Source organism: Sparus aurata, chromosome 4 (assembly GCF_900880675.1).
Source record: "Sparus aurata chromosome 4, fSpaAur1.1, whole genome shotgun sequence".
Taxonomy (NCBI): Eukaryota; Metazoa; Chordata; class Actinopteri; order Spariformes; family Sparidae; genus Sparus; species Sparus aurata.
Window position 1 is genome coordinate 38,436,129 of NC_044190.1, and position 13,964 is coordinate 38,450,092.

General features: G+C 43.5%; 1 protein-coding gene across 1 annotated transcript in view; it reads right to left on the reverse strand.

Moving 5' to 3' along the window:
- Nucleotides 1–1,368: 1,368 nt before the first annotated feature.
- The window catches only part of LOC115580051 (multiple epidermal growth factor-like domains protein 11), a 124,718-nt gene continuing 112,122 nt past the window's right edge, over nucleotides 1,369–13,964 (reverse strand). Inside the window, exons 16-25 of the mRNA XM_030413885.1 lie at nucleotides 11,313–11,441; nucleotides 10,650–10,778; nucleotides 8,935–9,063; nucleotides 8,659–8,787; nucleotides 7,690–7,923; nucleotides 6,781–6,932; nucleotides 5,955–6,024; nucleotides 5,658–5,711; nucleotides 3,570–3,788; nucleotides 1,369–2,928 (exon numbers count right to left, since the gene is read on the reverse strand). Of these exons, the coding sequence (XP_030269745.1) occupies nucleotides 2,723–2,928; nucleotides 3,570–3,788; nucleotides 5,658–5,711; nucleotides 5,955–6,024; nucleotides 6,781–6,932; nucleotides 7,690–7,923; nucleotides 8,659–8,787; nucleotides 8,935–9,063; nucleotides 10,650–10,778; nucleotides 11,313–11,441 (1,451 nt within the window). The 3' untranslated portion in view covers nucleotides 1,369–2,722. The remainder of the gene's footprint in view (nucleotides 2,929–3,569; nucleotides 3,789–5,657; nucleotides 5,712–5,954; nucleotides 6,025–6,780; nucleotides 6,933–7,689; nucleotides 7,924–8,658; nucleotides 8,788–8,934; nucleotides 9,064–10,649; nucleotides 10,779–11,312; nucleotides 11,442–13,964) is intronic.

Sequence of the window (13,964 nt, forward strand, 5' to 3'; positions counted from 1 at the left end):
CAAAAATACACAAAATTATGTTTAGATAGAGTGAAAGTGAATTAAATCGCAAAGTTTAAACACAGAAATATATCATCTTCATCAGGCTTTTTACAAGAGGTGCCTCCACTTTTTACCTTGTTGAAACAAAAAGCTGAAACGATAAGACATAGATCTATCTATGTTTAACTCCATAGTTACTGAAATTTGGTATTGTATTGTAGAGTATCCAGGCAACTTGATCAGTGCAGTAAAAGTATTAAAGTTTGATTCCCAGCCCTACTGATAATCAATTAATCTCTTGTGTGACAATAACTGACTTCCTTTGGGTTTTAGACTAAATGTACTTCCACTTTGTCTATGGTGATTTTTTTTTTAGGGTTCAAGATTTATTTAATTATTTCATTTTGTATTAAATGAAATGAAGTTTGTATTCCCTACATGCTACTCACAAAAGAGAAAAGACCTAGATGGACTAATAAAGTCATAAAAAATAAAGTTTGTATATTAATGTGGATGAGCTAAGGAGTTTCACAGCCTGAGGAGTGAAGCTGCTCTGTAAACTGGAGGAGTTTCACAGCCTGAGGAGTGAAGCTGCTCTGTAAACCGGTGGAGTTTCACAGCCTGAGGAGTGAAGCTGCTGTGTAGTCTGGTGGAGTTTCACAGCCTAAGGAGTGAAACTGCTGTGTAGTCTGGTGGAGTCTCACAGCCTGAGGAGTGAAGCTGCTGTGCAGTCTGGTGGAGTTTCACAGCCTAAGGAGTGAAACTGCTGTGTAGTCTGGTGGAGTCTCACAGCCTGAGGAGTGAAGCTGCTGTGCAGTCTGGTGGAGTTTCACAGCCTAAGGAGTGAAGCTGCTGTGTAGACTGGTGGAGTTTCACAGCCTGAGGAGTGAAGCTGCTGTGTAGTCTGGTGGAGTCTCACAGCCTGAGGAGTGAAGCTGCTCTGTAGTCTGGTGGAGTTTTACCGCCTGAGGAGTGAAGCTGCTCTGTAGTCTGGTGGAGTCTCACAGCCTGAGGAGTGAAGCTGCTGTGTAGTCTGGTGGAGTCTCACAGCCTGAGGAGTGAAGCTGCTGTGTAGTCTGGTGGAGTCGCACAGCCTGAGGAGTGAAGCTGCTGTGCAGTCTGGTGGAGTTTCACAGCCTAAGGAGTGAAACTGCTGTGTAGTCTGGTGGAGTCTCACAGCCTGAGGAGTGAAGCTGCTGTGCAGTCTGGTGGAGTTTCACAGCCTAAGGAGTGAAGCTGCTGTGTAGACTGGTGGAGTTTCACAGCCTGAGGAGTGAAGCTGCTGTGTAGTCTGGTGGAGTCTCACAGCCTGAGGAGTGAAGCTGCTCTGTAGTCTGGTGGAGTTTTACCGCCTGAGGAGTGAAGCTGCTCTGTAGTCTGGTGGAGTCTCACAGCCTGAGGAGTGAAGCTGCTGTGTAGTCTGGTGGAGTCTCACAGCCTGAGGAGTGAAGCTGCTGTGTAGTCTGGTGGAGTCGCACAGCCTGAGGAGTGAAGCTGCTGTGCAGTCTGGTGGTAGGGCAGCAGTTACTTATGTATCGTTTGTCAGACAGCCGCAGGGTGAATAGACATGTTTCACTGGTATCTGACTTTTATCGGCAACATAACTAATTGATAAATTGAAAGAATAATAGGAAGATGATAAAAATAACTGTTAATCGTATGTTTCAGATTGAAGTTCTTTCCATGTTGAGACAGCCAGATGACAATAAACGGTTTGCAAGGACATAATAAGGGAATTCCTGGCTAACTATAATATCGTGAATAATCTTTGGCATGCATGTGTATTAAGCTTGACACAACTAAAGAAAATTACAGTAATAATCACTAGTGTACAGTAAGTGTACAGCCGATACACCACTTTGCCTACAGTACATACAAAAAGATAACTTTTCAGAGAGAAAATATGGACCCCAGCAGGATCTTTAAATATGTAAACAGGAAATAAGAAACGATGTGTAAAAATACCAGAACTATACAGGTAGTGAAAATCTGACCAGACTGCGGTTTGTGTGCATTTCTTTACATATGTTTCCTTTTGTTGGGAGTTTATCAGAGTATTGAGCACCTTTTCTCCAGACAAGTTTGTTACACTGCAGGCAATAATGCCGACATGATGCTGCTTGTTCTTTGTACAAGTTCTGTAGATCCAGTCAATCCAGGTGTGAAGTGGGCCTAAGTCTCGTCCTTGGCACGCACATTCAGTTTTCAGTTTAAAGAAAGTCTCACCCAGAAAAAATATACATGAGTAGCTCAGTCACTTTGTTTTTCTTCTCCTATCGTCCTCGACTTTCCATCTTCGTACCCGGGACGTATCAAAAAAGAGATCCGCATACCAGAAAAAAAGGTATACTTGTGTGCATACGAACGTGTATATTCCCCCTGATGACATTTTGTTGATGATCGGGAATTTACAATACAACACAAATATGTAGTATTGACTGGCACAGAAACAGCTCAAAACAGTTTGGATATAATACAGTGATAAAATATCAAACAGCAGCGCAGCGACCCGATCGCTGCACGAACAAGACTCTCACCTCTTTCACGCACACATACACACAAATAAATAAATAATAGTTTCAACAAAACATCTCCTCGTGTCCTGTGAATGTCCATCTGCACTCAGTGATTTAAAAAAAAAAAAGAAAGATGTTTCCAGATTATGTTCCAGTTCACAGTTTCCTGGTTCTGGATGAACTGGGAGCACTGGTCCAGCGCCCAGTCTGGGTGCTAGACCACTCTAGAGCAGTGAGCTGGTGGGGCTGCCGGGCAGCGGGGGGCTGTGGCTGTGCAGGGTGAGGCTGTGGCTGTGAGAGGGGCTTGGGCGCACAGGCAGCAGGTCGTAGTGGCTCGGGATGTGGCTGTTCCTGGGAAGGTCATACGGGTTCTGAGAGTAGCTGGGAACCACCATACCGCTGGCTCCCTGGACGATACTGATGGTTGGTTCTGGGACAGAGAAAAAGAGAGAGAAGAGGATTTCAAGTTCCATCCAAATGTCATAATTCTCAATAATATGATAAATATGATGGCGTGTAGGTCTGGACATGAACCACTTTCAGTCTATTAGTGACCTCAGGGGGGATGGCGAGAGATGTCACGTTTAAAAAAGGGATGCATTTTGGTCTTTTTCTGAAAAAGAGAGATGTCATCCCTACTTAACAAGGGGGATGACATCACCCCTCATACCTCCTCTCAATCATTTATTAGTTATAGGTTCTGGTCTGGATATGATGACATTTGGGTCTCCACCTCACAGTTAATGGAAGGTTAACAAGGGGGATGCATTTTATGTCATTTTGCCATGAAGGTGGCGCCCCCCCCCCATCCCCCTTTCGATAATATATCAGTTAAAGGTCTGGCTCGAGGTATGATGCCTTTCTGGTCTGGAACCGGAAGGTGGTCTGCCCATTAGTGGCCTCATGGTAGTTTAACAAGGGGGATGTATGTTGGTCATTTTGATAAAAAGGGGGATGGCATCCCTTCTTAACCCCCTTGATAATTGATCAGTTATCGGTCTGGTTCTGGATGTGATGGTGTCTGGGTCAGGAAGAGGAACGTGGTCTGTCTGTTAGTGGCCTCAAACGTACCCATGTCGTAGACGTTCTTGGCCGGTGCGGTGGTGGTGGTGGTGGTGGTGATGATGGCGGCAGAGCAGCAGTGTGTCATGTGTTCGTGATGAGCCGGTGATTTCATCTCCACATAGCTGCTCTCTGAGTGTTTACACAGAGCAGGCGGGTCGTTAATGGTGGCGTACGGGTTCTCACTGTTGAGGGAGCAGGTGCTGGACAAGGAGCCCTTCATGTAGTCTAAAACATAAAGACCACATGAGTCAGTGGGAGTAGAACATAATCATATGAAATTACAAAATTGCTCTCAGACCCCAAAAATACTCAAGAATGAAATGTTCCCAAACTAAAACAAGGCTGCTCTTTCATTTCCTGATAGCCAGTTATAAAACCATCTTTCATGGGTCATTTCTGGAACATTTCCTGCAGAGTGTGGCTGAAACCTGGTAATCACAAGAGTTACCATAGTAACCAGTCTATGTCTGATAATGAGGGGTGACGAGCAGGACGGATCTTTGAGCACTCAGATGTCATGTGAGAAATCTTCCACCGCTACGACTCCAAATTACATGACTGTTTTTTTCTTGTTTTAGAGGATGAGGCTGGTGGCATTCTATATTTTTCAGTTTGTCAAAGAAGTCTGTCAGGTTGTGCAAATACTACTTCACTACTACTCTAACGGCACTTGTTGGGAGATTGAATTCACTGTTGGTTTGGGGTTTTCATGGTACCACCAGACTTAACATTTAATAAACATACATATCAGAGTAATCATTGCATCACTGGACAACAAAGGCGTCAACATTCAAAAGCAGTTTAGGTTTAAAAACACGGACAGTATGTGAAGCTGCAGCAGAAGGAAAAAAACACACATTAAGTGAGAGGAAAACACACAGCATTCAGTTATTGTGAAGGAGAGATTCCCCCGGGTGAGTTTTGGGAGTGATGGGGGTCAAAGCAAGAAGAGGTCTCCCGCAGAGAGGGAAAACACACAGAGGAGAGGAGTCATCCTGCAGAGACACAAACACACCTGTCAGCACCGGCTGGTTCACATCAACAAGATCAATCATAAACATTTTAACTCTACAACACGGCCGAACATTCAAGTACAGACTCGGATCTGTGGTCATGCTGAGCAGCACACCGCAGGAGGGCAAAATAAGTGTTGTGATTTACTGTTCCTCACACTAGTGGTTAAAGTAAATTCACTTGAACAATCAGTGTTTCACTTGAGTCGCCCCTTTTCACGACACTATACTTCTACTGCAGAACATACAGAAAGAATATACTGCATCTTTCACCACGCAAGCTTCAATCGTTAATCAAGTAATTAAGTAAGTGACTGCAAATTATCAGAAAGTGGAATGGTTTGTTTTAATAACTAATTGAGTCTAATTAAAAGTCATTTTTCATGTAGAAAAGTCTGAAATACTTCATAGTTTTAGCGTCTTAAATGTGACAACTTGCAGGTTTTCCTTCTTTTAAATGAAAGTAAACTCAACATTTTTAGGTTTGGGACTGTTGGTGAGATAAAACAAGATGTGTGTATGATCGTGTGTGATAAATATTCTTCTTATTCTGGTTTGTGACGGTGTCTCTTTAAAGGATAACATTTTCCACATTAAAGTGTGTTTACAGGTCTTGTGGAGTCCTACTGCATGTGTGTAAAAGTAGTATAAAGCCTTTTGTGGCTGAGTTGCATTGTGGGTAATGTAGGCTCTGGGTTTTGAAAAGCAGTCCAGTAGTCTAGCGTTGCTCTCCTACAACACTGTTGGACTCATAATGGACAGTTTAAAAACAAATGATGCACATCGATCCAGCAAAACGATACATATCCGCCTGCATTACCCACAATACCTTGCCCCTTGAACTCTAAACACTCTTAGACCTTCTGTATTCTGTCACATGTAATCAGATTGTGTCTGTAAAGGAGCTGGACCTCAGAGCAGCGTCCAGTCTGACTTTCAACACAGGGAACTGCAACATGAGGCTGAGGTTCAAAATGCAAGAGAGGCAGTCATTGGCTGAGGGAACTGTTCGAGCAAGAGGATTGGCTGGGGAGTCAGAGGCTGATGAGGTCACACAGGCTCAGTCCACCTCACACTGTACCTCTGTAGCGCGGCTCCACGTGGTAACTGTACCGCCGGTCGATGCAGTAAACACCTGCACAGAACGCAAAGAGAGAAGACGTTTATATTCTGCATGTGCAGATATTCTTCAGTATTTATAATCTATTACTCTTTAAGATTTAAAAGTTCCCTGTGTTCTGTATAAATTATTACGATGTAGACAAGGTTTTGTCATCGTAGATAATGATGCAAGGCGAAGAAAAGGAAGATGTGTAGCTGTCTGAGAACGTACAAACAAACAAACAAACAAACAAACAACACAAAAACAGACACTGACCCAGGTCACCGAGGTTACAGTACGCCCCCCACTCTGGAGCGCTGTTCCTGTGTCGCTTCTTTGTTTTCATCTGTAAAAGGCCCAAAGAGTGAAAACACATGAGAAACATTCATTCCATCAGATGTAGGCAGCTAGCTAATAGAGCTAAAGCTAACCCACTCTCTGGTCTGTGATACCTCAAATAAACAAACAAAACCACAAACAAATGTTGTAAACGAGTTTCCTTATTATTTTCAATTTTTTTTCTTTATTTACCTCCACTGCAGAGTGAACCAGGCATTTATCTGAGTCAGGCTTATATAAACTGGCCTTTCTTTCTAACTCCATATGATGAGTTTAATTGGTCGCATTTACGTTTGAGGCCTCCTTGTTTTTCTGATCTGCTCTCAGTGGCTGTTAAGTGTTTGTTTACTGCATTTAGTGCTGTTAAAAGTTCTCTGTTGTACTTCTGTGTTCTGCTGGAAGCCAGTTGTTAGTTGATGTTAGTGGACTCCATTTCTAAACTAATGTTTCTGAGTGGAGAGAGGCACTGAGGCGAGCCCCTCGAGAACGTATATAAAGTCGCGGAAAATCCGAATCCTTCACAAAGAACTCCACCGTCCAGCAGCTGGACGGTGGAGTTCTTTGTGGAGGATTCGGATTTTCCGCGACAACAACTAACTATATATATGTCCACCGGCTTGTATATATTATGTATCAGTACCGGTCGGGCTCAACAAAATATAGTTTGGTGCAGACACAAGCAAGCTGGCGTGTACATTATATCACAGGCAAACAAAACAATGATTCAAGAAATCAGTTTAGGGTAAAAAGTCCTGAGTCCCACCTTGGCGGAGCTCCTCTTGTCCGGCTTGGCGTAGTGAGCGGCGTAGGTGCAGGGCCCGAGGGTGCGGTAGCTGGGGTTGGAGAAGCAGCGGCCTACGGTGCTGTTACTGGGAGAGGAGTCTGCAGAGGAGAGCAGGCCGGTACACTGCAGCCCTGCTGTCACCACACGACATCAGCACTGGTTCTTACATCCTCCCCCTTCTACCATCACCATAGCATGCAAGGTGTACATGCACCTGACGACCTGACACGAGCGACGCTAACACACCATCCTACAGGTCCACACACCTCAGGGTGACAAGATCATCACTTCCAAGCAACATATTTGACATTTCTTTGAAAATCACCACAATGATTTCCTCAAAATGACAAAAAAAAATGACCCCGACATGATTTCATAATAAAATTCTGCTATTTTTCCAACAAGCAGTTGATAAATAGTTGGTAATTTCTTTAATATGTTTCCTGGAAAGTTTCTGTCTAACTTCCTGTCAGGTAATTACCTCCCCCGAGTCGACTATTGTGGTAATTGGGGGATAATTTTACAGAAACTTCAAATATGTTACGTTAATTACCACCTATTTATCATGAGATTTTTGGACCTGCGTGTTACAGTGCCGTCTGGAGCTGCAAATTAAAGTGAAGAAACTGGAACCAAGAGGAGGAAGTGAGTCCTGAGGAACATTCATTTCTGCTCGTGGTCATTAAAGGTTTGGAACGTACAAAACTCACCGACAACCAGCTTTCATTCATTGATTAATATTTTCATCTATCAAGCAAAATGCCAAACATTAGGATCTTTAGCCTGTTGGAGGAAGAATACTCCTGAGAACAATCCTTCCAGTCCTGCGTCAGGCCGTTTATTCAACCTGTAGAGAAGACAAAGCACTCAGAGACAGCGGCGTCTCACCTGAGAGGGAGTAGTCGGTGGAGTTGATGTGCAGGGCGGGCGTGTAGGTGACGCTCGGCACGTGATGACCTTTCTCTCGCTGCCGATAGCGGAACCAGATCACCAGACTGAGCATGGCCATGATGAGCAGCAGCAGGAAGATGATGCCCAGCACGGCGCCGGCCGACTGGCGCTCCGACGCCAGAGCCGGACTGATCTTTGTGTACGGGTTCAGTTCTTCCATCATCAGAGCCGCTGAGGACAAGAGGCAGAAAAGGCATTTTACATTCAGGCTTCTGTTCTGACTTACATAGAATTCATCTCTGAAGTTTCAAAATAAAAGTCTATAAATTCAAATGTTACTGCTGCTTTTCCTTGAATACACTTCATTTTGGTGTTTTTCCTTCAAAGCAATTGTCTAAATTTATAAGATGTGGACACAACAAACAGAAAGCAACTTGTGCTGCCAGTGATTCGGATTTTGATGAGATTTAATATTGTGTCCCACTTTTTAATCTCTGCAGTATTTTAATAAAATCTTTACCATTCCTAAAATACTGCTTTATTTTGTTTCCAGACGGTACAAACATTCATATTTTGTTCTGGGCAGGATTTAAAGATGTAGTAACATTTATGAGAATAAGTATTTCATGTTATTATCAAGAGAAGGTCAGGTTATAGACATCTTTCTTCTTCCTGTTCCTGTTTTGTAGTTTAAATGTGTATAAGGTGGATAAAAGTGTATTATTTGTCTTATACAATTGTTTTTGTAAATTATACACTGAATATGAAATAAACTATGATGAGAAGCCGCTGCTGTAAACTGTAGCATGAATAAACCCTGCAGACGTGTGTTTGCATGAACATGTTCCTCCGCCATCTTTTATATATCATGATTCATATAAGCCCACAGGAAGAAGCAGCTTCAAACACTCATCACTCAGCCACAGACACGTTCTCCTCCCGCCGTGCAGAGCCATCATCTCTCACCCTGGTCGCAGCGGATGCCTTTGAAGCCGATGCTGCAGTAGCAGGTTCCCGTCACGTAGTCGCAGGTGGCGTTGTTCATACACTCACACAGCTGCTGGCAGCCGTAACCAAACGTCCCCGCCGGACACTCTGCACAGGGAGCAGAGGTTTAACACACCGACAGATCTCACGGCTGGATGCACAGATCATACAGCTATCGTTTGTCTGTAGTTAATAGGATTAACTCTTTATACACGGACGTCTGTGAATGAAAACGTCTGACGTGTGGACACTCACTGAGCTCACAGCTCTGTCCGATGAAGCCCGTCCTGCAGGAGCACTGTCCGCTGATGTGGTCGCAGTCGGCCCCGTTCTGACAGCGACACACCTCCGCACACTGAGCGCCGTAGAAACCTGAAGGACATCCTGCAGACGAACACACAGGACGTCCTTACAAACACACTTCACAACGTCAGCTGTTCCACTCCTCACACTCAGAGATGATCCGTAAATCTGGAAGCAGCTTTTTTTGAGATTGTTAATCTGTTCTGTCCCTGTGGAGCCAACACGGATCATCTCTGCAGAACCAAACCCAGTTTGAATTTCATACAGATTTAAAGAGTCTGAAGACGCTCCGGAGTGAGAATTTGATTTGTCTGCTGTTTGTTTCTGCTGACACAACAACGATGTTCACACAGGTTGTAAACAAACGATAATATGGAGGAAAGAACGACGCAAACTTTTATTTTATTACCTGAACTGTCTGTTGTTAGAATAAGCCTTCACGCTAGATATTATGATTATATTCTTATTCACAGTTACTCATAATGAACAGTCTGTTGTGAGGACCATCACACTGTAAATGTTCCCATTTGGTTTATTTGTTTTACAGTTTATATAATATGAGATTTGTTTACAGCCTCTCATCAAGTAACAATGTGGGTAAAATATTAAAATAATCCTCATTATAAGTTTTGATTAAGGAGCTCTAAACATGAATATACACATGATAGATTCATGATGAAGGTGAAGTGGATTTGAACGACAACGTAACTAAAATGTACCAACGTGTATTTTATTTCCACGGAAACGTACGAAGCCTCAGCAGATTAATGACGTCATGAAAACAAGGATTATTAAACTGAGAAGCTGCCTGATCGATGCCAAACAGTTTCTGAACGGTGGCACTAAACTCAATGAAGGAAAGGAGGTAGTAGGGAGGAAAGGAAGGATTGTAAGGAGGTGAAGGAAGGAATGGGCCCTCCTCAATTCTCTATTTTATCCCTCCTCATCTCCTCTCTCCTGTGTTTTCCTGCGTGTGACCTGGAAATCGATTATTGAAGGAATTACTCACTCCTTAAATATCCTCGAGGAGTGAGGAGTGAGGAGTGAGGACAGAGGAACTGAGGACGCATGGATGTTTCCTTTGTGGAAGTTTTTTCAGCACCTATTAACAGCTGATCAGATGTGACAGCTCACCTCCTGCTCGTCTCTGTTTGTGAAGCGCCTCGTAAGGAAATCATCAACATTTCACCTCGATATCATTTGTCACATCGTTTAAATAAATACGCTGCTCATCTGCAGTCAGATAATAAAATACAGCAGCAGACTTTGACAGAACGACGTGTAGATGATGCAGCTAAATCACTTTTAATTGACGTTCCTTTTTAATATGCAGCTCAGAGGCAGAAAACTCATTTTGCTAAATGCCTGATGCATCAAATCTGCTCTCCTCGTGTTTCCTCCTCACATCTCATGTGGGCGGGACTGAGACGAGAGACGAGGAGGTTCAAACTGAGAAATGAGAAGAAGAGATCGTCTTCAGGTGTGTCGTTTCTACGTCGGCCACTAGATGGAAGTGTAGGTACGAGATATTCAAATCAGAGGACATCAGGGACTCTGCTGCAGCCAGAGAGCTTGTTACTGTTCCGCTTATTAGGTGTGTGTGTGTGTGAGTGTGAGTGTGTGTGTGTGTGTGTGTGTGTGTGTGTGAGTGTGTGTTAGAGTCATACGTTGTGTACAGTAGAGTCCCGTCCATCCTGGGCTGCAGTCACACTCCCCGTCTGCTGCGCTGCACTGCGCTCCGTTGTGACAGTTACATGTGTGGATGCAGTCTGGACCCCACGAGCCCGGAGGACACGCTGCAGTAACACACACACACACACACACACACACACACACACACACACACACACACAGGTAGAGAAAGAGAGAGGGAGGTGAGGACACACAGACGTCAGCAGCCGGAGGACTGGACGTGTTCAGGACGCTCTGTGCCTTCATTAGCTTCACCAGTGATGGACTGATTGTGGTCGCTCTGTTCAGTGTGAGATGGATAATTAACGTCAGGGCTGATCGAGTAATTGCCTTTAAGTTTTTTTTCTTTTTTTTTCCTCCCAGTTGTCTCCGACTGGTTCACGGTCAACTCGAGCGCAACGAGGGAAGAACCGACCGGAGCGGAGGAAATTAATTTCAGATGGTTTTTTGTTTCTAAAAACAAAGAATCAAGGTTGATGAGAGCCGAGGAGAGAAGAAGAGAGAGGGAGAGAGAGAGAGGGAGAGAGAGAGAGATGGAGAGAGGGAGAGGAAGAGAGAGAGAGAGAGAGACAGAGAGAGAGAGGAAGAGAGAGAGAGAGAGAGACAGAGAGAGAGAGAGAGAGTGTTTGTGGCCTCACGTTTGGAGCAGTCCTCGCTGATCCATCCCGGGTAGCACTGACACGAGCCGTCGATCGGGTTACAGGTGCCGTTGTTGGTGCACACACACGGCTCAGCGCAGGATTTACCAAACTTTCCACTGGGACACACTGTGGACACACACACACACACACACACACACACACACACACACACACACACACACAGTCACATCTTCAGCAACAGTAACACTTTATGATACAGAAGGGCCCATTTCAGAAAACTAATTTCTGCATAATATATTAATGTATAATTATTATTACTGATGCAGTAATTTGAACTTTCTCCTCCTCACAGCTTCAGAACAGCCTCGTTACTTTAGTTTGATGCATCTGAGGTGAATTCTGGATTATTGTTATTTCCCAGCATCAGCAGACTGATGTGGACCAATCAGAGCACATCACGCACGGCAGACGCAGCGAGACGAGACAAAGACGTAAAAGCCGTAAGAAGGCGTAAACAGACAGAGAGGGAGACTGGAATGTGGAGAAAAGGCGTGTTAGTGTCTCGTATCTGCAGAGAGTTTCTGATTTTCTCTCTTTGTTGCTGCTCGGGACGCTTTACCAACCCAACATGTGTCTATTTGACGTCCTGGGAATGAGACTCAACAATCAGCTGTCTTTGTGGTGCGTTCAGGAACAGCTGGGACAAATCCTACTGATTCTACCTTTAACTTTAATAGTCTTTGAATTCTATTAATATGACGTGAGCTTCAGTTAGCTTTGAGCACAAATGTCCTTCAGAGGGAGACTTTTTACTCTGATACTCTGAGTACATGTCAGAGCCTGTAATCTATTACTTCACTGGAGTAAACAAGCTGAATCAGTACTTCTACTGAGCTTCTCTATTTATAAGGACACAAATAAAACTCTCGTTCATGACTGTTATTATTACATCCTTTAATTTGATTTAATGGGAATGTTGCTTTTCAGTTTCCAGTCTGTTGCTTCTGCAGCGACGAGCGAGTCAGCTGGAAAAATAAACTGTTCAAAGTTTCTCGCTCAGAGCTGCAGGAACATTTCTGTGCAGTGAGTTTATTTTTTAGTAAATCATTTTAGGGAAATGCACGTCCTGTTTGCTTAAGGACGTGATATTTCTCCCTTTTTTTCAGATTTCACTAAATGTAGTTACACTGATAAAACACTGAGACGTACATACTGTAGTCTGACCAGCCTGATAATAAATTAATGTGCTGTGGGCTTTTTTGATTATCTCCAATTAACACGAGAACACATAACTGCTACAACTGCGTTTATACATGTATACAGTTTTCGGTCTGAAACTGAAATATGTGAGTTTATGAAGTTAGAAAAGTTTCTCCTTCAAAACTTCACACACTCGAGCTGCACAGCGTTATTCCCTCGTGATCATGTGACATTTTTAAACAGCTCAAAGTGTAAAAAGTGAGAAATATTGCGAGCTGGCATTTAAGTTGACCTTACAACATGATCGCACACTTTTAAATGTTTAATGAGTGTTTGCATAATCATGACAGTGCACAATCCGAGATGCAGTGTGCGCTTCTAATATTCATAAAACATTAGCTGTGTGAATGTTTGCCATCTCTTCCTATAACGTTTGTTTGTGCGAGATAAAGACATTATATATACATGAGCTATATTCATTACATCCACAGAACTCTCCCACACTGGTTTGCATTTTACTAGATTTTCCACCTGTTACATAAAACTTATTGTCTTCATTAAAAGGTTTCTGCACGTCTGTGCTTATAACAGCCATTAGCCGGCTGTGCATATCGTTTTAGTACAGGATAAAACCCAGCAGGGGTTTCTTAACTGTGAATACGAGTGCAATAAAAGATCATTATGGTTGCTTTAATGAAGTCCACTCTTCCTCTTACGTAACACTTACCAACGTCTGACTAAAGATTGGATCAGAGGAACACACCGGACGTACCGGACCAGAGAAGAAAAAGATGGAATAATTAGCAGAAGAGGGACCGTTCTCCGGCTCCCCCGATGATCCTCGGCTAACTTTTAATCATGGATCAGAGCGGGTCTCTGGTGGCGTCATCCGGTCCCAACAACACTTTGGTAACAACGTAACTATTGTGATGAAACTTTGGACAAACGTTCATGATTCAACCTTGGTTAGGGTTAGAAAACGTCACGGTTTGGACTAAAAGTCGTTCTGGTCGTCAGTGAAACGTCCCCACAGAATCAAACTGTGGTCGCCTGTTTGGCAGCTTTGTAGCTCGTAATGACGCCACCAGCTTCTCCTCCACCCACTGATGGGAAAGTCCACTAATACGTATATAATGTGATGTGTTTGGTACAGATGTCGACCCTGGACGTATCCGTGGTTTTGCAGGATCATTAACTGCTGACATCACATCCTGCAGACTGGACCGCTGGTGTTCTGGTGATTTATGTCCTCGTTTAGGTTTGAGGACGTTTTTCCAGAACAGATTTCATTAAAGCATTAAAATGTTTTATACGCATGAAGAACAGTTTGATTCAAATCAAAGAACTCGAGTTAACTGATCCAGTTTTCTGAAGGTGATTTAGTTTTGTGTGTGTTTGTCGTCACACTGACGGCTGATGAACGCAGCTTTGAAAAGAAGTCCTGAAGAGCAGCGATTATAATCATCTTGATGTTTTTCAGGATGAATT